The 23,548-nt window shown below is 43.0% G+C and overlaps 1 protein-coding gene across 2 annotated transcripts in view; it reads left to right on the top strand.

The window, feature by feature from the left end:
• Positions 1–23,548, top strand: part of met (MET proto-oncogene, receptor tyrosine kinase) — a 192,666-nt gene that overhangs the window by 149,052 nt on the left and 20,066 nt on the right. Inside the window, exons 13-18 of one of the 2 annotated variants that reach the window (XM_060928407.1) lie at positions 4,778–4,934; positions 5,218–5,358; positions 5,701–5,946; positions 11,826–11,906; positions 20,362–20,543; positions 20,648–20,757. In XM_060928407.1, the coding sequence (XP_060784390.1) occupies positions 4,778–4,934; positions 5,218–5,358; positions 5,701–5,946; positions 11,826–11,906; positions 20,362–20,543; positions 20,648–20,757 (917 nt within the window). The remainder of the gene's footprint in view (positions 1–4,777; positions 4,935–5,217; positions 5,359–5,700; positions 5,947–11,825; positions 11,907–20,361; positions 20,544–20,647; positions 20,758–23,548) is intronic. The other variant, XM_060928408.1, reaches the window with a different exon arrangement.

Below are 23,548 nucleotides of genomic sequence, written 5' to 3'. Positions count from 1 at the left end.
CCTGCATATGATCAAGAGGCATGAGCGTGCCTACGGTATATAAAGACAGAAAATGCACATTCAGTGCGTAGTATTACACCACGTCAGCGCGCATCACCGAGCCTTATTCTCCCGTCTAGAGTCCCTGGGTTTCCGATCCTGTTTCCTGTTCTTAGTTTCTGTTTTTGTCTTTGCCTGATTTAGCTTGTTTGCACCTCGCCCAACCTTTTGCCAGTTTCGCGTTTACGAGATCGCCTGCCATTTTGGATTGTTTGCCTGTGTTTTTTCACAATTGTTAATAAACATTACTTCCGGACTTGCATCCGTCTCCTACTGCTCTCTGACAGCGGGAGGTAACTTCCTGTTAATGATCATGATTGATTAGAGCTGGTAGCTTCTCTGCGCCTTCATAAAAAGGGTTTGTTTACAGCACTCATTGGATTGACCAACACACAGTAAAATGGGAAAGTCCAAGGAGCTTGGTGCAGATCTGAGAAAGAGGATCGCAGATGTACACAACTCCGGAATGTCTCTTGGAGCCATTTCTAAACAACTGCAGATCCCAAGATCAGTTCAAACAATTGTATGCAAGTTATTGTCAGGCGTAGTCACTTTGCCAAGCCACTTTGCTTCAAGAAAACCCAAACTGTCACCCTCAGCTGAAAGGAAATTGGTTTGGATGGTCAGGAACAACCTGGGAACCACCATGGCACAGCCCTGACATGAACTGGAAGCTGATGGATCACTGTCTACAGTTCAGATCACCGTGGACTAAGAGGCTGCTGTCTAAGAAATAACCCCCCGCTCCAAAATTGACACCTTCAAGCTTAACTAAAGTTTGAAGCTGACCACACGGACAAAGAAAAAGCCTTCTGAGGAAAGCTGTATGGTCAGATGAGACAAAGATTGAGTTGTTTGGCCACAATGACCACCATGTACAGAGGGACACTGTAGCAGCTGGTGGTGGTGGTAGGATCATCATGCTCTGCGGCTGTTTTGCTGCCAGTGGAACTGGTTCATTGCACAAAGTGGATGGATTAATGAAGAAGGAGGACGACCTCAGAATTCTTCAGCATAAACCATCAGGAACTTGAACACGACTTGGGAGTTACAACAGGACAATGAACCCAAACACGCATCAGAGCTGGTTGTGGAGGATAAAGCAGGCGAACATTAAGCTGAAAACAAGTCCTGACTTCAACCCTGTTGAAAATATATGGACCGGGCTTATAAGTCGAGTCCATGCCAAGAAAAAAAAAAAAATGTAATTGAACTCTACCGATTCTACCATGAAGAGTTGTGAAATATCCAACCAGAATTCTGCCAGAAGCTTCTTCATGGTAAACAGAAATGTTTGGTCAAGGTGAATCTTGCGAAGAGACATTTTACCCAAATATTAGGTGTGCTGTATGTATAATTTTGACCTTGTGTTGATTTCAGAAAACCCAAAGAAAATAAAACTTGTGCACCAAATTCTAGTGTTTTTTTTTTATGAAAGCTGTAGAATCATTGTGCCACAGAAAAAGAACAGTTCAAAGAAATGACTGGAAGCCCAAATACTGCCATGACATTCATGTCACTGTATGTAAACTTCTGACCAATACTGTAGGTTATTAGGTTTATAAATCACGGGAGACGCAGTCATAAACCTGCTTAATGCACTCCCTTAAATGAATAAAATACTATTTAAATAAAATATTTATTGAACCATTTTACTGATTAAGTCTGTGTTGGCCTTATTAAGACTGGCTATATGATGAATTAAACAGCTTCACTGGACTCAAAGCTCGGAGAGCAGCCTGTAATGGTCAGGGTCTACTTGTTTACGCCCCCTTACACCGCTCTTTTGTGTCGAAGCGCTCGTACTACGGCACTCATTTGCTTTACAAAAATTATTTATTTCCATTTATTACGGGGAGACGCAGTCATAAACCTGCTTAATGCACTCCCTTAAATGAATTATGGCTTGTTTATATCTTGATCTTGTCGCACATATATAAAATAATTGATAGTGCGTATGAAAAAGGCTTTGGACGAAATGTCCTGATCCCCATCAAACCATGCAGCTACAAATCAAGAGCTTCAGTTAATGTTCACAATGTTCAAACATGAGAACGGGAGAAACTGTGATCTCACAGTGAAGCGTGACTGACTTTCACTGTGGCACAGGCAGTGCTTAATTTGTGAAGTGGGAAGTCCCGGAACGCAGGAGGTGGGTGGGTCCTCATCTTATCTCATTATCTCTAGCCGCTTTATCCTGTTCTACAGGGTCGCAGGCAAGCTGGAGCCTATCCCAGCTGACTACGGGCGAAAGGCGGGGTACACCCTGGACAAGTCGCCAGGTCATCACAGGGCCGACACATATGCCGCTTTTCCACTACCAATGCGGCTGAGTCGGGCTGAGCCGTGCCGTGCTGAGTCGGGCTGAGTCGGGCTGTTGGAGTTGCATTTCGACTACAACCGCGCTGAACCGTGCTGGCTGGAAGTGGGTGGACACATTGGGTGGAGTTAGCGAAAGTGGGTGGACGTCACGTGATGTCGTTAAGCAGCGCAAACAGTGACATCAGTGATCTTTTAAGCGGTAGTCTCACGACCCGGATAGTAAACAATAAACATGGAGGACATGGAGTCGTTAGTGTTGCTGGTCTTGGTGCTGTGGCTTGTTGTCACCGACAACGCCAACAGATACTGGCAAGAGCGTATAGATGAGGCGAGGCGCATAAGGCTTCAGAAATTCTCGTAATTCTTCTTCTTCCGGGTTTACGGTGTTTACAGATCCCAGCGTGCTCACGGGGCGTGTGTGGGCATGTGAGGACACTCCTCCTCACCAGTCAGTGCACAGGGGAGTGTCTGCTCACACCCCCAGCCTCAGTCGGCACGGTTTGGCTCGCTTCAGCCCCACTCCAAAACCGTGCGAGTTTTAGGGGCTAAGCAGGGCTGAAGCGAGCTGAGTCGTGCTGCTCTGAGGTAGTCGAAACGCAAGCCGTGTCGGGCTGAAGCGAGCTGAAGTGAGCTGAAAAAGGGTAGTGGAAAAGGGCCATTAGACACAGACAACCATTCACACCTACGGTCAATTTAGAGTCACCAGTTAACCTAACCTGCATGTCTTTGGACTGTGGGGGAAACCGGAGCACCCGGAGGAAACCCACGCGGAGAACATGCAAACTCCACACAGAAAGGCCGTCGCCGGCCCCGGGGCTCGAACCCAGGACCTTCTTGCTGTGAGGCGACAGCGCTAACCACTACACCACCGTGCCGCCGAGTGTAATATATTCTTTTTCATAATGAAGAGGCTCTTGACATGCCGTCTTCCTCCTGTCCCCCGCTGAATATTTTGACGCAAACGTAGCTTGGTGTGTTTCGGAGTGCCGCTTTGTTCTGGTACACTTGCAGCAGGTGCTGGTGCAGAGTCACTGTGTCCAACGTCGTCCATTTTAGGTCGTTTAGGATCCGGCTGTCCTGGGACTTTGAAAAATTTTAGTAAGCTTTCTTGTTTTTTTTTTTGCCATTTTTTCCACAGCGCAAGCTAACGGCTACAAAAAACCCGGTGTTCTATTGAGAGGAAGTATACACCCCATGTCCCCCCCCCCCCACCCTTCCCCTTTCGCATAGATTTTGTGGATGTCATAGGAGAGAAATCAACAACAGATATCAAAATCAAAACCGAACACTAGACAAATTTTTATTTACTTATTTATTTAATTTATTGTTTGATATTTTTTTCCCTTTGTGATGGTCACGGAGGTGATCTGATCCATTTAAATAGCTGCCGGAACACCGAATGAAATGAAAATAGCTGCAGGATCCGACGACGGAGGTTACGGATCTTGTTCCGTCATGTTCCGGCTCAAATTAAGCCCTGGGTACGGGTGTTGGTTCGAGCCAGATGGGTATGAGGTTTGAGTATTTCAGAAACTGCTGATCTCCTCCTGGGGTTTTCATAGTCTGGTTAACACCAGACCATATCACAAGTGAAATATGGTCTGGAATCCGCCTATTGAATTTCTCGTAGGGGAGGTGTGGTTTACGATTGTCAACGGCCGTTTATTGGACGTTGCGAATGTCTATCATTTGGCGTAGTTAGAGCGACGAAGAGGCGAAGAAGAGAAGGAAAGAGAAAGAGAAGGCAAAACAAAAATAGGAAAACAATGGCACCGAACGATTACTGCCGTTTGTGCAAGACAAATATGAGAGAAGCTGGACCCTCCGTATTTGGACATCCGTAAACAGTCCCAAATAAACTACAAGCTTCCGTTTGTCGAGTAGTACGCGTCACCGTCTTTCCACCCCTCCCCACTCTCTGATTGGCTCCCTAACTCAGGCGAGCCTTTAGACCATAGTTTCCATGCTGTCTTTTCAGATCGGAACGATTGTGCAAAGCAGCATGGGATTTCCCAGGCTAGGGTTTTCACACAACAGTCTTTGCACAGAATGGTGCGGAAAACAAAAAACATCGAGCGAGCGAGCGAGCGAGTGAGAGTTCTGTGGGTGGAGAAAACCAAACGCCTTGTTGATAAGAGAGCTCAGAGGGAAATGGACGGATTGGAAGGATACAGTAACTCATAGAATCGCTCTTGACAACCGTGGTGAGCAGAAAAGCATCTCAGCGTGCAACAGAATGCAAAAGAACACACTGGGTTCCGCTCCTGCAGCCAAGAACAGGGATCTTAGAATCAAAAATGAGTTCCTATTAAAGTGAGTGTGAGGATAAAGATGTAAAGTCTTCGTAACCTTTATTCATAACAGTATGCCATTTTCCTACATAAACTTGAGCGTGTGTGTGTGTGTGTGTTCGCAGTGGATGCAGGCCTCGTCCTCGGTCATCCTGGGCCGTGTGATTTTGGCTCAGGAGCAGGATTACAGCCCACTGGTCGCCGGCGTGGTGTGTGTTTCCATCCTGCTGCTCTTAATGCTCACACTCTTCGCCTGGATCAAGAGGAAGAAGCACATCGATGGTGTGTATTCGCTCGATCGTGTTCGCACAGCGGTGTTCAGCGGCTGTGCGTGGTGGTGGTGGTGGTGGTGTTTGAGATTCGATTCAGGTCTGGATGTTTAATTGGGTGACGTTTTAATAATAGTGTGTGTGAGAGAAGAGAGAAGCATCAGTTTGCGGGTTTCACTAGACTGATAACGCAGGAGCACATGGGGAAGTGGCCTGTCCTTGTTTTCTTAAAAAACAAAAAGAAACCTCTTTCTGACTCTCTGTCTCTCTCTCTCTCTCTCTCTCTCTGCGTGTAGATTTAGCTGAGGGGATGGTTTGGTATGACGGCCGCGCTCACATTCCACACTTGGACATGCTGGCAAACGCGAGGAGTGTCAGTCCCACTAACGAACTGGTGTCTCACGAGTCTCTGGACTATAGAACCACTTTGCTTGAGGGTACGTTTTGCTGCTTTTGCTGCTTCCTGCTCAAAATGAAACATTTTTCTGCATCATGTTGCTCCAGCAGGGTTCCTTCTCCAGCTCAGCAGACAAACTTCTATCCTCTTCCTCTTCCTCGCATGCTCTCTTGCTTTCATTTCTCAAAGGAGTAAAAACTCTCTCTTTCAGCCTCTCATCCATGAAAAAAAAAAACAAAAAGAAGCGCCAGGTCTTGAGTTTCACCCCCTCTCTCTTTGTAGTCGTTGTAATTACCTGACCTCTTCGACAGCTCATCTCATTTAGCTGACCCGTAAGCTTTCGCGAGCCAGCGATTGACCTCTCGACCTTCTGACCCCACAGACCAGAGCTTGCCGATGTCTCCGAGCGAGTCGTGCCGTCCTCCTCCGTACGTCCACGCGCACGTGGACTTCTCCTCCGTGCTCGGGGTGCTGGGGGCGGAAGGAGACCCGTCTTCCCCCCTCCTCCTGCCTGGTTCCGCACCAGTGGACCTGAGTAGCCTCCACCCTGAGCTCCTGAAAGAGGTGCAGCACGTCGTCATCGCCAGGGAAGACCTGCTCTTACACGTTAACGAGATTATCGGAAGAGGTAAGGCGACACGCTGACGGTTTTCAACAATCCAGCTCATATCTCATATCTCATATGCTACACATTCATCATTTCACTTGTTCAGTGGCAAATATTGCATTTCTGTGGCAGTGAAGTAAAAAGGAGTTTCAGTTTTGTTGTTGTTCTACCAAAGTACAAGTCCAAACAAAACAACATAATACAAAAGAATTATTAGCACCCTTCATGCGTTATTTTATTTTATGCACGTTAATTAAAATTTCTAACAATCATTCTCATGACGAGAACTTTCTTTTTTTTTAATAATAGTATCTTCTATATGAGATGTGTTCCAAAATTATTGACACGCCTAAAGGCCAATTTATGCTGACGACGCAGTCCTCGCAGACGGCGCCGCAGATAGCGTCTGCGTAGCCCCCCCACCTTCGCAGACGCTCTGCGCGCACCTCCCAAAAATTGTGACCACTGCAGAAGCGTCGCAGACAAGAGGGCTCTGATTGGTCCACTCTACATCCGCTGTACATGCACTTCCGCTTCCCTACTTTCCCGGTTTGGTTTGTTTTCACGACCGGCATTTTTAAAAACACGAGCGAAGATGGAGCAGCACGAAGAGTGGTTGATCGAGGAAGTGAGGAAGTACGTATCTATACGACTCCAGTTCTAGTCATTATAAGTAACCGGAGGATAAACACTCCACTAACCACACCCACCAACTACTCCTAGCGATTTCGCGACTTCGCACCCCCTTGCGTTGTGGCGGTGAATAACATCGCGCACGCCTATTACTCCCCGCTCAACGATAAATTACAACTGTCTGCGAAAAGCTATCTGCGAAAGCCTTGTCGCAAGAGCATGCAGAGGCCTTAAGAGTCATTTACTTAAAGCGAGACGGCCTTTCGAGTTCTTAAAATCAGTGAAATTTAGTTCCGTCTGAAATGTGGTCATTGTGATGTATGTTTGTTTATTTCTGTAATAGCTGACAAAATATCAGCCCGTTCTGTTCTGTGGCTGGGAAGTGATTTTATTTGAGCGTATTAAAGCAAATAACGTGCATGAAATCGTTCGCTTCGCGCAGTCAAGCAGACAGAGGAAGTCCGTGTGTGTGCGCGCATGCGCAGGTTTAGATCATTCTGTTGCTAAACGAACAGCTGATCACACCGAGGTGCTCGCTGAGCGCCGATATTTATTAGTTTGGTCCTGCGTTTCCTTTCCTTCATATATAACATAACGTCTTTTCTTCTCGCTTTCTTTCCGTTACTGTAGTCGGTCTTTCACGTTTCATTCGCACTCTCACGTCCTCCATTTTTCTCTCCTGTTTCAAATTTGTATCCCACAATGCCTTGCGCGAACGGGGAAAGCCCACCACGTGATGTGTGATGCATGACGGAGTATCTTGTATTGGGTCATGGTGAAGCAGGAAAAAATAACGGAGAATTTCGGGCCATGTGGAGATAAATTCATTAATTGTTCTATTAAAAAAAACTTCCAATTTTATTAGTTTGGGATTGGAATTCAGTAGCTTTCGGTCCATTAAAGAAAATTAATTGGGTGTCGGGGAGAATTCTTTTTATGATTTACACTTGAAAAATCTGAAAGGCAGTCTAGCTTTAATTCTTGGATTTTTTTTATTTTTTATTTTCTCAGAGTCCGAGAACTTTAATCCTGCTCTGTTTCGCTGAGGTATAAATTTATACGCTATGATTCACTGCACATACAAGAAAAACATTCAACAGAAAAGAGAACAGTGGTTTTTGGTTTAAAAAAAAAACATAAACAGATTAAAAAATATCGATCCATGAAACCCAATTAGAGCTATGAAAAGTTTCACAACTCTGAAACATATTGAAGGAGGGAGAAATTATTTGTTTCCCCCCACGATTATTATTTTATCATACACTATTTGATCACTTGTTTTACTGAAGGAATATAAACCAGACAGAGACTGTGAGTAAAGTCACAGTGATTTTGCGCTCGCTGTTACAAACCGGGACGTCTGGTCACCGTACCCTATAGATCCGGACCGGTAAGAGACAGAGAATGAGGTTTAGTGAGGAAAAGTTCCGCCCTGCCGCCTTGGAAAAAAAAAAAAGATTGAAAAAAATCATGAAAATTGACAGTTATATAGTAAGTGATTGAAAAAAATCCCGTTTTTCATGGATCATTCTGGATCAGTGATCCAGATCAGCACCAAAAGTCGCAGCAATGTAATTCAGCCCAGAAGGATTCTTTATGTGAAATTTGGTGATGACTGACTGGGTTGAAAACTGCTGGAGAAACGGCGTCCTAAAAATGTTAGGAGAAGAAGAAAGTAGAAAGATGCTGAGTGCGAGTAACAGGCGCAAATAATGAAACCTGATACACTCGCTAGAGATGATCATAAGGCTGCACAGACTTTCTGTGTGTGTTTTTGCATTGACACACTAACAGTTTTCTCCACTTAATGCTATAAAATGCCGACTGATGACTGATGTCCGTGGTCTGGTATGAAATCCTATAGCCGAAATTAGTGATTCGTATAAATTGTGCACTTTCATGCAGTAATTTTAAAAGGCACTTTTAAGGACCCGAAAGCCGTTTAAAAACGTGTCGAATCGAGGCGACACTGCAGGACGTCTGCGTGCTAAATCGCTCCTCTAGCCATCAGGCTGAACTCGGTGAGATCAGATTTACTGTAGGGTTCCCGTTCTCAGCCTTGCCCAGACTTCCCTAAAACCCACTGCAACCCCTGTGGGAACGCCCAGCTGTGTGTGTGTGTGGTTGAGTAAGTTTTAGTACGGCATGAGTGTGGGGGTGTTTGGTGTGTTGATTTGTTCCCGTTTTAAATTCCCGTCTCATTGTTGGGCTGTCTCGAGGCTCCGTGTGGTAATCTGACTCGGCTGCCATCTGGGGGGACGTGATAGCAGCTCCGAGGCGAGATTACGCTCCTCTACACACCAGTATTTTAACACAAACCTCAAAACAGCACTCCACAGCTCCACTGAACAGTTGTTTGTGTTACAGAACGGTTGTTTGTGCTCGCCATTCATCTGCCAGTAGTTTCAGCTTCCATGCGAGACACCAGATCTCAAAACAGAGACGTGACCAGACGTCACGAGATGCCACGCCATCCACACGATCCATAGGAAGGTCACGTTTACGAACAAGTAGATGTTTAGCCCGTTTATACTACAGAACACACTCGGGTCCATAAGCGATATGGTCTCAGGAGTGCTTCAGGTGAACCGAGAACTCTGAATCGACTCAAGTGCATGACGTGAATCAGACAGCTGTGTGTTTTGGTTTGCGACTTTTTTTTTTTCATACATGCGAGCTGCTAAACTGAGACAAAGGACAGAGCTGTAGATCTGCAACTTCTGGAGATTTTGATAGTTGAACAAAAAGGAAAAAAAAAACAGATGGGACACAAAATGTGCTTGAGTCTTGTGTTTGAACCGGGTTCAGAATCAGTTTCTCAATCCTGGTCATGGAGAACCACATTTTAGTTCTGCGCCCTCAGACTCCCCTGATTCACTCATCAGCTAATCAACAAGCCTGAACCAGAACGAACTGGAGATTGAGAAACACCGCTCTGTATTAATCCACTGACTATGCACGCGAGCTGACTTGGTTTACATACCGTAGCAAAGGCAAATCTGAGTTACTTCTTAAACCTCAGTTTTAGATCACGTGGAATCTACAGTACGAGAGAAATGTCAAGGATGAAAAACATTGTGTGGAAATACGTAAAATGTAATCTGAAAACTGTGATTTGGCTTCTTAAATTCAGAGGAAAATGGTGCTTCTACTAAAGAGTTTGTGCTAAAAGAGAAAAAACTTCAGCCAGAAGCATTAATCAAGTGAGAACAGGAAGGATTATGGGTAATTTCCCCAAACCGAAAAGTTTCACGTATTGTTCCAGACCCTTGTAGTCTTCTCACTGGACCTGCCTTCATCCTGGTATTCGTTCAACATTCCTGTTTTTCTACAACCCCAATTCTAAAAACGTTGGGATGCCTTGTAAACTGTAAATGAAAACGGAACGCCATGATTTTCAAATTTCATTGAAAATAGTGCAAAGACAACATATCAAATGTTGAAACTGAGAAATTTTATTGTTTTTTGAAAACTACATGCTCATTTTGAATTTGATGTCAACAACACGTTTCAGGAAAGTCTGAAAAAGTTGTGTAATGCCAAAAAAAAAAACCTAATGTGGTTAATTGGCAACAGGTCAGTAAGATGATTGGGTATAAAAAGAGCATCCCAGAGAGGCGGAGTCTCTCAGAAGTAAAGATGGGGCGGGGTTCACCGCTCTGTGAAAGACTGTGTGGGCAAACAGTGAAACAGTTTAAGAATAACATAACGTTCTCAATGTAAACCTGCAAAGAATTTGTGGATCACATCATTTATGGTCCATAATATCATTAAAAGATTCAGAGAATCTGGAGAAATCTCTGTATGCAAGAGACAAGGCTGAAAACTGACGTTGGATGCCTGTGATCTTCAGGCCCTCAGGAGACACTGCAGTAAAAGCAGACACGTGTCTGTAGTGGAAATCACTGTATGGGCTCAGGAACACTTCAGAAAACCATCGTCTGTGAAAACACTTCATTACTGCATCCACAAACGCACGTTAAAACCAGATATAAACAATATCCAGAAACACTGCCACCTTCTCTGGGCCCGAGCTCTTTTACAGTGGACTGAGGTGAAGTGGAAAACTGTCCCGAGGTCTGACGAATCAAAAGTAGAAATTCTTTTTAGAAATCACGGACACCACGTCCTCCAGGCTAAAGAGGAGAGGGACCATCTGGCTTGCTATCAGTTCACAGTTTAAAAGCAGCATCTGTGATGGTATGAGGGTGCATCAGTGCACATGACATGGGTAGCTTGTACATCTGGGAAGGCATCATTAACGCTGAATGATATAAACACGTTTGAGAGCAACATGCTGCCATCCAGACCAAATCTTTTCCAGGGAAGGCCTTCCTTCTTTCAGCAAGACAACCCCAAACCGCTTTCTGCACAGATTAAAACTGCACACCTCTGTAGTAAAAGAGTCCGGGTGCTAAACTGGCCTGCTGCAGTCCAGACCTGTCTCCCAGTTAAAACATTATGAACCACAAAATACGACAAAGGAGACCCCGAACTGTTGCGCGACTGAAATTGTATATCAGGTAAGAACGGGCCAGCATTTCTCTTTGAGAACTACAGCAACTGGTCTCCTCAGTTCCCAAACGTTTACAGAGTGTTGTTAAAAGTAGATGTGATGCAACACAGTGGTAAACACGCCCCTGTCCCAACTTTTCTGAAACGTGTTGCTGATATCAAATTCAAAATGAGCATATAAAATTTCTCAGTTTCAACATTTGTACCATTTTCAATGAAATATCGGGGTTCCACGATTTGTAAATTATCGTATTCTGTTTTTATTTCCGGTTTACACAGCGTCCCAACGTTTTTGGAATTGGGGTTGTAACGCATTGTAGAGAAAGAAAAATAAATCTGGTTAAACCGAGTTCCCGATGTTAAACGTATTTGAAACCACAAATAAATGTTGCTCGAGGCTAAGCGTCTGAAGTTAAATTGTATTTGCAGAAAACCTATTCCTGTCAATCGGATATTCCAACAGAGCTGTAAAACACGGAGCCACCTCACAGTAACGCCATTTAACCTCCGAGCACATTGCATGCGAGTCCAGTCTGGGAAAATTTCCTCTCCGATCGCGGAACGGAGAGAGAAATAGAGGGAAAGAAGGAAACAGGAACATTGTTGCGCTGTCCACACTGCAGGCAGCTTTGGGGATTCCTCATTGTCCGGCATCGTGAATGAAATAAACGAGCGTAAACACGGTGCAGGACCTCTGATAGATTGATGCACTAAGGCTTTACTTTTTGTCTTCCTCTCTTTGTGAACGACAGGACACTTCGGCTGTGTTTTCCACGGGACTCTGCTGGAGCCGGACGGCCAGAAACAGCACTGCGCAGTCAAGTCTCTCAACCGTGAGTGTGTGCATGATAACGTACTGTGCAAATGTGTCCTGTTTCACATGGAGAGGTTATACAGATGTTCACAGCTGTAATATACAGTACAGCACCACTGGATTCTGATCAAAAGCTCTGGTTTATTTATGTTCATGCGTTCGTACGTAATACGTTATCACTTCTATGGCAACGGTGAGACTTGTAAAGCAGACAATCTTGATGTTTAGTTTATTCATTGAACATTTATGAAAGGAGTCTCGAGTGTCAGTGAGCGGTTTGTCGCGGTAGAGGTAACTTTTTATCAAAAACTATTTTTTTTTTTTTAATAACAGAACGTAGACGCAAATCGTTTTTATCCGCGCGTCTGCTTGAGCTCCCGTTATCTCTTTCTGTCTCTCGTGTTCATTGAGCAATGCGACGCGAGGGTAATCTATTACACGTCTCTTTTAGGATGTCTGTGCGAGCATTAAGATGATAACAACGATGACGAATGATCCGTCTAGCGGCCATATCGCATTAGAGTCGCCTCTAATCACGTAACATGTCGTTCCGAGACCTTCTGAGATTTATGACCCGCTCACCGAGCTCGCTTCTCTTCGCCACCATTTGTTTTCACCATCGAGCCGTTTTTCAACGGAGCAGAACCGCGGCTGAATTCTCATCACTCGTTTATTTTGTATCCAGTCTGAGTTTCATTGTTGAGTGATGCGATGTCAGGTTTTCCCTCTGTAATAATTTTCGGCAATGCTTTCCATAACTAATAATATTTACACTACAGCAGTATTAGTCAACACAAACAAACCATGAAGTTGACCATTTTTATTCTATCCACATTTTGTAGCACAGTAGAGACGTGATTTAAAAAAAAAAAAAGTTGATAAAACACAATTGTGGATGGTTTGGGTTACTACTGAGTGATGTCATGCAATTAAAGGGTTTTCTCCTCTCGCGATAGTCGTTCAGACTCAATACCCGCGGTAGTGTTTGATCGGATTATAAAAAATGTGTTTCCGTTTCACTTTTGCAAAATGTCAAATCGGCTGAAAAAAATCACCTCGTGCGAACGTATAAACGTTTTTGTAATATTTGAGAGTTTGTTCAGGTTAATAGGAACCTGACTAATATAGTGCAGTTACTGCACAATAACGTTTTTTGTTCTATCCACATTCACTGGATATGAGCAATCGCGCGCTCTGATTGGCTACTCTACTACTAGGATATCAGCTCATATAGCGTGAGTAGAGAAAAACAAAATGGCGGCTTTGTTATCGATTTAAAAGAAGCAGAAATAGCTAAAAGAATATAGTTGTTTGGGGTTTTTTTTCCTCCCAATATCTCCAGTTCCACACTCCAGCCCAGTCGATGGCGCTAATGGACCTTTAAGTTGGTTTGTCAACCACCAAAAAACCCTGAAGAAGAACAACAACAAAATGGCGGAGCGTGTTGCTGAACCACCCAAGGACGAAATAAAATCTCTACTTAAAAACAAAACCCCAAAAAATACACAAAAAAGCAAAAAAATATGGAATGAAAGTATTTGATGATAAGAACGTATCTTTTTTATTTTTCAAGAATTATTATTATTATTATTGTTATTATTATTATTATTATCGCATTTTTCACAAATTGCTCCTGTCATTTCGCCGGTTTGTTTACATTCTAAGCGGAAATGATTTTGTCGGACTTTTTGTGTCAAGTTTTTATTGATCGAATTTGCAAAAAATAAAAATGCTCCGTTTCTCAAAATCCCGTGAATGTGGATAGAATAAAACAGTTATTCCACTCAATCTCATCATACATGGATTAAACTAGATAGTTTTCACTGACGTCACGGCATTCCAGGGAACGCCCCCCAGCCGCCATCTTGCAGGGCAAACAAAACGGACCATCGCCACTACCGGCTACGTTATCTCGGATGAATTTATTAAGTTATATAGTCAGTTTTCTAAAATAAAGATCAATGTCGGCAAAATCAGGCAAACGGAAGTATATGGATACATTGGACGACATCTCACGACAACGGTATGCAGCCAAACTGGCCTTGATTGGGGGAATTGACCCCTACGAAGTGGACAAAGAAGCATTTTCAAGTGACTATGCAGGGCTGCCATCCATATCGTACCCTGATATTGTGAACTATTTGGTGAATACTAAAAGCGCCTACACACTTGACGACCTCAAAGCATACAAGTCGCTGGAGTCATACAATTATTTTGTCTGTGGCTGGGTCCGTGAAGTCCACCAAAAACAAGTGACAGTCGTGTCCTAATTACAGCCAAGGTATGTAAACGTTGGAATTTTCGAGCTCTCAACACTGCATATAAATATGTGTGTGTATAATATCGAGTTGATTTAAGACAAATTTTACATCCATTAGTGGTATTACAGTACCATGTCAGTATAAACTTTGTAATATAATTAACTGGTATGTAGGCTTGTTACACAATTGATTATTTATTTAAACAACTTACCACTTATAAAATGATCAGAGCAGACTTTGGTATGTTTGGAAGGCTGATGATCCTTGCGGTTGATTCTCGCAAGCCATAGATTTCTCCTTTGTATGCGGAGTTTCTTTGTTTGCTCGCCTTCGTGCTCCCGTACAGTGGGAATTCCATAAAAGCTCCGCTTGACGTCATCATCTGACCTATTACGACAGACGTGAATACAACAGGTGTGCACCATTGCTAGCTTTAAATAGTAATAATGTAACTATAAATGTAAATAATATATAAATAAATTTAACTCGCACGTTACAATGTGTGCTCAGTGACCCGTACGGTAAGCTTGACCTACAAGATGGCCGCCACCAGGGAATCCCCGACTCTGTGACGTCATGTGAAAACTATCTATAGACAACTCGGTGCTACGCGCCTTGTCGGCTATCAGCTCATGTACGACTCGATTTCGGAGAATAACTGTTAAATGTTCCATCAGTAACATTAACAAAGTAACTCACACTTTTCACACTTTGATTTCATCAACATTTAAACAAACATCTGTTCGTACCTGCTTACTTAGTCACTTTGTCAAAGTTAAGTGTTTTATTCCTATTATAGTAGAAATTTCCTAATGATTACAATTTGTATTCATTCGTGAACAATACGGCAAACATTTTATCCATTTATCGTTACATTTGAACATGAGCTAGCCTAATAGTTAGCGTGCCCACCTCTCGACCAGGAGATCGCGAATTCTACTCACGGCTGGGTCGTATCAGAGACCATCATAAAAACGGTACCTACTGCCATGTGGCAAGGCACACTGCAATACAGATGTGAGTGGGGAGTCGAACTCTTGCGGTTACCAGAGGACCCGCCCCCCACTGTAACCCTAGCTGTATAATAAGCGAGAGGCCGAGGGTTATAGAAGCGGAGATCAGTGCCACCCAATCCGCCTTCAGAGCCTGGCTAGTACTGGGATGGGAAGACCTGGGACGGGTTAGACTGCCTGGGAAGACAGTCGGGAGGGGGGGCACTTTTGACCGTACGATATTGTACAAACATGTACCACCACAGGGAACCCAATCGTAAGTGCAAGGCAACGTATCTCATAAACACTCGTCCACTGGACAATGAAATTTGTATCTTTATTTCCATAAGATAGATGTTTTTTTTTTTATCCAGTACTTATTTGCTTTCTAAAAAATAATGTGGCATTATTTACTAATACGTTTTATGGAAAACATTCATTAATTAATTCATTCATTTATTCATATAAAACAAGTAAAAACAGTTTTAAAGACTTTTGACTTTTTGATAGTTACGTTTATAATGTTATGTCTGTGAAATGAGTTTGCTCCTATTTTCACTTGAGTTATCGCAGCTATCACCACTCGCCTCGTTCACTCACTAGCTTCTCTTTTTTCTCTCTCTGGAAGTTAGTATAAACTACACGCGCTGAGCACCGATACTGGAGACTCCTTCCTTAAATGTTAAATAACCATCTAATAAAAATGTGAATTAATTTTAGTTAAGTGAGCCCTAATACAAAGTATAACAAATACAGTATGGGTTTGTTTGTTTGTTTGTTTGTTTGTTTGTTTTGTTTTTTAATTCTGAAAGTTTTATCCAGTCCGTAATAGGATGAATGATACATTTATGAATTGGATTAGAAATTCCAGGTGTTTAGTTGTGGCTATGGATCTCTGATTTAAATTCTGTTTCCTTAACCCTTTGGGGTCGAGAGCTTCGCCGGCGAAGCTTGACAGGTTTAGAACGAGTACGTCATGTATTTAGATAAATATCTTCGAGTTTTTCATCATACAATCATGATAAACATATTGGCAGGAACTTTATACTCTTTGTCTCTTTCACAGTGGGAACGCCCGCCGTAAACAGGATAACATCTGTCAGACATAGTTCAGGCGATTTGGAGGTAAAACTTGTTGCAAGATGGAACACGACTTTTATGCGCTTCAGATGATTCAGGACAGCGATTCAATTCAATCTTGAGAACTGCGACACTGATGATGAGTGGTGCTTTTTTTTTTTTTTATTTTAACTTGATCCAGCCAAAGACAAACTCGAGTAAGTGTAAATAGCTCCTCTGTTTCTGATGAGCAGATCAGTTGATATGCATGCGCTGTAGTGCAGACACAGGAAAAATGACTGAGCAGTTTTTCCAGAGTTAAAAGTATTTTCCTCAAAAATAGTTAATATTGCTCAATTTTGAGTTCAGAGAGTAAAAGTTGGAGTTGGAGCAAAATGACAGAGTTGATTGTGGCTCTGAACTGAGTTCTGAGTTCATTTCAAGACACACTGCATCGAGTGAAATACCAAAATAAAGTCAGATACCAGATAAATGAAGGTGTTATTAAAAAGCAGTTTTAGAACCGTGTTGGAATGTGTGAAAAAACATGACCTCGCCCATTAGGACTTGACCTGATGGGATTAAGAGTTGGCAGTGGGAGGGGGTTTCACTCTTCTCATTGAATGGAATGGAAATTTTTACTCTTCTCATTGAATACCCCTCCCACCGCCAACCCTTTATCCCAAAACAATAGGACATGAAAGTTTTGGTGGCCAGTTAATTCTCCAAATCAATGGAGCAGATGTAAGTTTTTGTGCTCGATCCATTCCTCAGACTGAACAGAATCAACTCAAGTGATCAAAACGGTTCATCACAATGGGTCAGGTCATGTTTTTACACACATTCCTACACAGTTCTAAAACTGCTTTTACAACATCTTCATTTATCTGTTAAAGTTCAATCATGACATACAAACTACATGGATATTATTGTAGCTGAACTTGTGATGAACACAAAAGTCATCTGACTTTGAAAATACTGCTTAGATTTGTTGAAATTGACAACAAATTCATCTCTCATCTCATTATCTCTAGCCGCTTTATCCTGTTCTACAAGGTCGCAGGCAAGCTGGAGCCTATCCCAGCTGACTACGGGCGAAAGGCGGGGTACACCCTGGACAAGTCGCCAGGTCATCACAGGGCTGACACATAGACACAGACAACCATTCACACTCACATTCACACCTACGGTCAATTTAGAGTCACCAGTTAACCTAACCTGCATGTCTTTGGACTGTGGGGGAAACCGGAGCACCCGGAGGAAACCCACGCGGACACGGGGAGAACATGCAAACTCCGCACAGAAAGGCCCTCGCCGGCCACGGGGCTCGAACCCGGACCTTCTTGCTGTGAGGCGACAGCGCTAACCACTACACCACCGTGCTGCCCACAACAAAATCAGAGCGTACCAAAATCATTAGAGTGCCAGAAAACACCCTCAGACCCCAGAGGGTTAAAGATGAATCTCGCCCGAGGACTGATCTACCATGTGAACACCAATCCATACGTTCTGTTTTCTGCTCCCACTGAAACAGTAAACAGCTGTTTAATCTTCTCTAAACGGGAAAGCTCCACAAAGTAGATTAAAGAGGAGTCGGGGAAAGGGGACAGCCCCTGGAGAGAGAGAGAGAGAGAGAGAGAGAGAGATGCAGAGTGCACCCAGTAATGGCTGGCTCATGTTACACTAGATTAAGTCTCATCTCTGAAACCGCTTTTCTCCAGGGTGACGTATCGAGCTGCGTGTGAGCACTGAAGGCATTTCAAGGGAGGGAATGTAGTTCAGCTGATGGTTTTGTGTAAAAATATGGTTATGGTAGCAAGCTGACTTCTAACCCTCTAAACATTAAGGATGTTTCTATTCAAACAACGTTTTTTTTGTTTGTTTTTTTCCTCGATCAATTTGACACATTTCTCACAACAAAACCACAATTCTCACTCAGATTCTCACAGCAGCAATGCATGTCATGCAATGCTTTGTGCATTTTGGTGCACATGGTAAATGTTTTGGTGTTTTAGAGCCTTTTGTACAGCTGTGGTGCTGTTTTAAGAAATGCATTCACTGCATTAATGGATTTTTGGTCTGAGGAACGTGACAAATCCTTTGGGAAAAGCTAAAAAATATTAATTTGTCAGTTGTCTCTCTAGCAGATAGGAAACGTTGAACCTTTTCAGGAGGCTAAGAACGTTTACGTATCCAGTAAACCTTTAAAAATGCACCAGGATAAGTTTATCTTACAACCCCGATTCCAAAAAAGTTGGGACAAAGTACAAATTGTAAATAAAAACGGAATCCAATAATTTACAAATCTCAAAAACTGATATTGTATTCACAATAGAACATAGACAACATATCAAATGTCGAAAGTGAGACATTTTGAAATTTCATGCCAAATATTGGCTCATTTGAAATTTCATGACAGCAACACATCTCAAAAAAGTTGGGACAGGGGCAATAAGAGGCTGGAAAAGTTAAAGGTACAAAAAAGGAACAGCTGGAGGACCAAATTGCAACTCATTAGGTCAATTGGCAATAGGTCATTAACATGACTGGGTATAAAAAGAGCATCTTGGAGTGGCAGCGGCTCTCAGAAGTAAAGATGGGAAGAGGATCACCAATCCCCCTAATTCTGCACCGACAAATAGTGGAGCAATATCAGAAAGGAGTTCGACAGTGTAAAATTGCAAAGAGTTTGAACAAATCATCATCTACAGTGCATAATATCATCAAAAGATTCAGAGAATCTGGAAGAATCTCTGTGCGTAAGGGTCAAGGCCGGAAAACCATACTGGGTGCCCGTGATCTTCGGGCCCTTAGACGGCACTGCATCACATACAGGCATGCTTCTGTATTGGAAATCACAAAATGGGCTCAGGAATATTTCCAGAGAACATTATCTGTGAACACAATTCACCGTGCTGTCCGCCGTTGCCAGCTAAAACTCTATAGTTCAAAGAAGAAGCCGTATCTAAACACGATCCAGAAGCGCAGACGTCTTCTCTGGGCCAAGGCTCATTTAAAATGGACTGTGGCAAAGTGGAAAACTGTTCTGTGGTCAGACGAATCAAAATTTGAAGTTCTTTATGGAAATCAGGGACGCCGTGTCATTCGGACTAAAGAGGAGAAGGACGACCCGAGTTGTTATTGGCGCTCAGTTCAGAAGCCTGCATCTCTGATGGTATGGGGTTGCATTAGTGTGTGTGGCATGGGCAGCTTACACATCTGGAAAGACACCATCAATGCTGAAAGGTATCTCCAGGTTCTAGAGCAGCATATGCTCCCGTCCAGACGACGTCTCTTTCAGGGAAGACCTTGCATTTTCCAACATGACAATGCCAAACCACATACTGCATCAATTACAGCATCATGGCTGCGTAGAAGAAGGGTCCGGGTACTGAACTGGCCAGCCTGCAGTCCAGATCTTTCACCCATAGAAAACATTTGGCGCATCATAAAACGGAAGATACGACAAAAAAGACCTAAGACAGTTGAGCAACTAGAATCCTACATTAGACAAGAATGGGTTAACATTCCTGTCCCTAAACTTGAGCAACTTGTCTCCTCAGTCCCCAGACGTTTACAGACTGTTGTAAAGAGAAAAGGGGATGTCTCACAGTGGTAAACATGGCCTTGTCCCAACTTTTTTGAGATGTGTTGTTGTCATGAAATTTAAAATCACCTAATTTTTCTCTTTAAATGATACATTTTCTCAGTTTAAACATTTGATATGTCATCTATGTTCTATTCTGAATAAAATATGGAATTTTGAAACTTCCACATCATTGCATTCCGTTTTTATTTACAATTTGTACTTTGTCCCAACTTTTTTGGAATCGGGGTTGTAGGATTCTAGGTAATAAGAAGAAAATAACCACCAATAATTTGAGATCTGTGCCACACAATTAATACATACGTTCTTAGAAAAAGGTTTCTTTCAGGGTTCGTTGGATAATTAGTGGTTTTTAGCTTCCAGGAAAACCCTCTACATTGGTTCTTGAACCAGTTCCATTTCGGGTTCTTTGAATCTTGGTTACCTGCTAGTGAACCAGGCCACGTTTTCACAAGTTTTCTAATCAAGGATGCGTTGTGAACAGAGGGCGCTGCACAACACACACCGGGAGTAAATTTCATTTCATAGTTGTGTTGTGTTGTGTCGTGACTGCAGGTATCACAGATATCGAAGAGGTGTCCCAGTTCCTGAAGGAAGGAATCATCATGAAGGACTTCAGCCATCCCAACGTGCTGTCTCTGCTGGGAATCTGCCTGCCCAGTGAAGGCTCTCCTCTGGTGGTCCTGCCTTACATGAAGCACGGAGATCTGCGCAACTTCATCCGAGACGAGAGTCACGTACGTTTAGCGTTCAGCCGGGCCGTCAGCGTTCACACAGTGTAGCCATCTCTCGTCTTGTGTGTTTGTATCTCAGTAAAGGGTTATTTTTTTTGTCTCAGCAGAACCCCACGGTGAAGGATCTCATGGGCTTCGGCTTGCAAGTAGCTAAAGGCATGGAGTATCTCGCCAGCAAGAAGTTTGTACACCGAGATCTCGCAGCCAGGAACTGCATGTAAGATTTCAGCAACACTAAATGTTTGTTAAAAAAACAAACAAACCATGGACAGTGTAAAGCCACTACAGGTCTAGCGCCCCTGCTGGCTGGCTGCAGTATAACGTGTCGCTCTGCTCATGCTGTGTGTTTCAATGACAAAATAGTTGATTTAAACTGTCTTTCCATCTACAGTGCCTGATTCAAACTGTTAGTTTTAAAATGTCATTCTGCTATATTTAGCTCATACAGTCATAGGCCGATGAGCGAGTTTTTTGTCCGTCCGTCCACAGTTCATAAAACTCTCTACTTCTCCCTGAGTTTTCAATGGATTTTGATTCTGGTTGTTTGGTTTGGAAGATCTAATTGTTTTCTCGTGAAGAACAACTTGGCTAACAAGTGTTACCAGGCAAAACAAACCTCGCCCAGCAGCACTTATTTTATACCTGTTTATTGATGGTGGTAATATTTATCAGTCATCAGCTCTCAGGTTATAGTCCTTTGAAATCCCATGACCTTCAGTTTGATCTTTCAAAGTTATTCAAGGTCAAAGATCATGGTGCCAAATGAAAGCCCATATGGTACTTCCTAGAAGTTGATGACGGTAAACATCTGCCTACCGTTTTGAAGTTACAACCCTCTGAAAATCCGTGACCTTGAGTTTGACCTTTCAAGGTCACTCAAGGTCAAACATCATGGTGCCAAATGAAAGGCCATATGGGAGTTCCTATACGCTCATAATAGTAGACATTTGTCTATCAGCAACCGTTTTTGAGTTATAATGGAAAATATGTTATTTTGACTGAAAGGTTGACCTTTCCGGTGACCTTGGCCCGATTACCCCCAAAATTTAATCAGGTAATCTACGGACCATTGCCCACCTACCCTGAAAATTTGAAGTCAATCGGTGCAACCATTTAGATGCTAGATTGTTAACACACACACACAAACAAACCACACTGATTACAATACTTCGCAGCGTTTACTCCGTCGCGGGTGATGTAATTATAAACGAGTCTGGTTTCTCATGGTACGGCCGTGTGAGCTGCTGCATCGCTGATGAGCAGTCATGGATACACTTGGCAACAAACAGATTGACAGCCTTGGTGATGCGCTGGACCTTCATTTTGGGAGAAGGGGGTGGGGCCTACCAAATGAGGAGGTGTGTCTGACTTCGGCTCCTCCCATCTCTTCTACACAGACTCTGCCTCCAAAGTTGACAACATGGCAGAGAATTTCAGCTTGGTTTCTGTAGAACAGAACATCATGTAGCCACGCCCTCCATGATTTTTTTTTTACAGTCATTGGTAACACTGTATAATGGAATGCATTATAAACTACAGCATTAATGTTGTATTGTAATACATTATTTATGCACCTCGAAGTCCAGCAGCTTGGCGTCTTATAAAAATAAATATAGGAGGAATGCAGTAGCAGCGCTCTTCTCTTTAAGCTGTTCGTGCTGACACGCCTGGTTTCCATGGTGAAGCTCCAGAATACACAGTGGAAATGTTGGTCTTTGATATGAATGACGCTCCCAAATGATAGCATAAGAGCCACGGTTCTGTTCACAGAGGATAGCACAGAGGCTCTGCAGCTAAAAGTTCTGAGTCCCACATCGTCCTTTAACCTCAGGCACGATCGGATCAACGCAAATCTGCAAAACTGAGCTTCCCAAATCAACCAGCGTGAAACCAGAAACGCTCAGAAAGATGGTTTTAAATAGAAAATTATTACTGAACACTCTCGATTTTTTTTGTGTGTGTGTGTATCTGAATAAATAACTGTTTGAACAAAGCTGATGTGAAGGAGGACGGTGCATTTTGTTACCGTTTGATTCACTGACCGGTTTTAAGTCTGAATTTTGCTTTCTTTTTTATTTATTTGTCATAAAATCAGACTGTAAAATCAAAAGAGAAAACAAGTGAACCATTCTGACAGGAAAACAGATTAAACCACAGTCAGTGCGTTTACATGCACATCCAAATCGAGCTACTGTCGGTAATCGAGCTAAGGGTCCCAGCAGGGGTGCCAGAGAAATCCAATCCTACATGCACACAAGGAAATCGAGCTATTGTGTGAGGTACATTGTGCACCCTAGCCACAGGTGGCGCTACACGCCCCATCGTGTTGGTACACTTCTGGTTGTCGTCATGAAGAAGAGCTATTCAAGAGTATAAACAAAGTTATCAGTTCCGTGTTCACAAGAAGAACGACGATGAGGACAGCAACATCGATATATATATATATATATATATATTAGGGCTGTAACGATATGCGTATCGAAATCGCGATACGCAGAGCCACGATCCGTATCACGATACAAGAAGGCAGAATCGCGGTACACCCTTTCAAACTTCTCCTCAGCCCAAAAACAGAGGTGCTTCCAAACTTCAATTTATGAAGACTTTACTTTTTATTTAAATTACATTTTAAACTTACTTAAATTACTTTTATTTTTTTATATCTATTAGTAAGTCGTTTTTTCGCCGACCTGCGACAATCTTCTGCGAGTCACGCAACGTCCACACTCGCCACTGGCAGAGCATTCATTTCTTTTAAGCGGTCGCCATTCTGGTTGCGACGCGGGGAGCGAATCTGTAAACAAGCAGCTCATTGGCTGGCTAGGTGTGCCACAAGCCAATCACAATCACTTGACCGGAAAGGCATGCAGTGTTGCCAGATTGGGCAGGTTTAGGTGCTTTTTAGCTGGTTTTGAACATATTTTGGGGTGGAAAACGTTAGCAATATCTGGCAACACTGAAGGCATGTCTGCTTGGGCGGAAGCCTTCTGCGGCAGTTACATTTTGAC

The sequence above is a fragment of the Neoarius graeffei genome, chromosome 8 (assembly GCF_027579695.1).
Source record: "Neoarius graeffei isolate fNeoGra1 chromosome 8, fNeoGra1.pri, whole genome shotgun sequence".
NCBI classification, from domain to species: domain Eukaryota; kingdom Metazoa; phylum Chordata; class Actinopteri; order Siluriformes; family Ariidae; genus Neoarius; species Neoarius graeffei.
The sequence above is the reverse complement of the archived record's forward strand: the minus strand, read 5'-3'. Positions and strand labels throughout refer to the sequence as shown.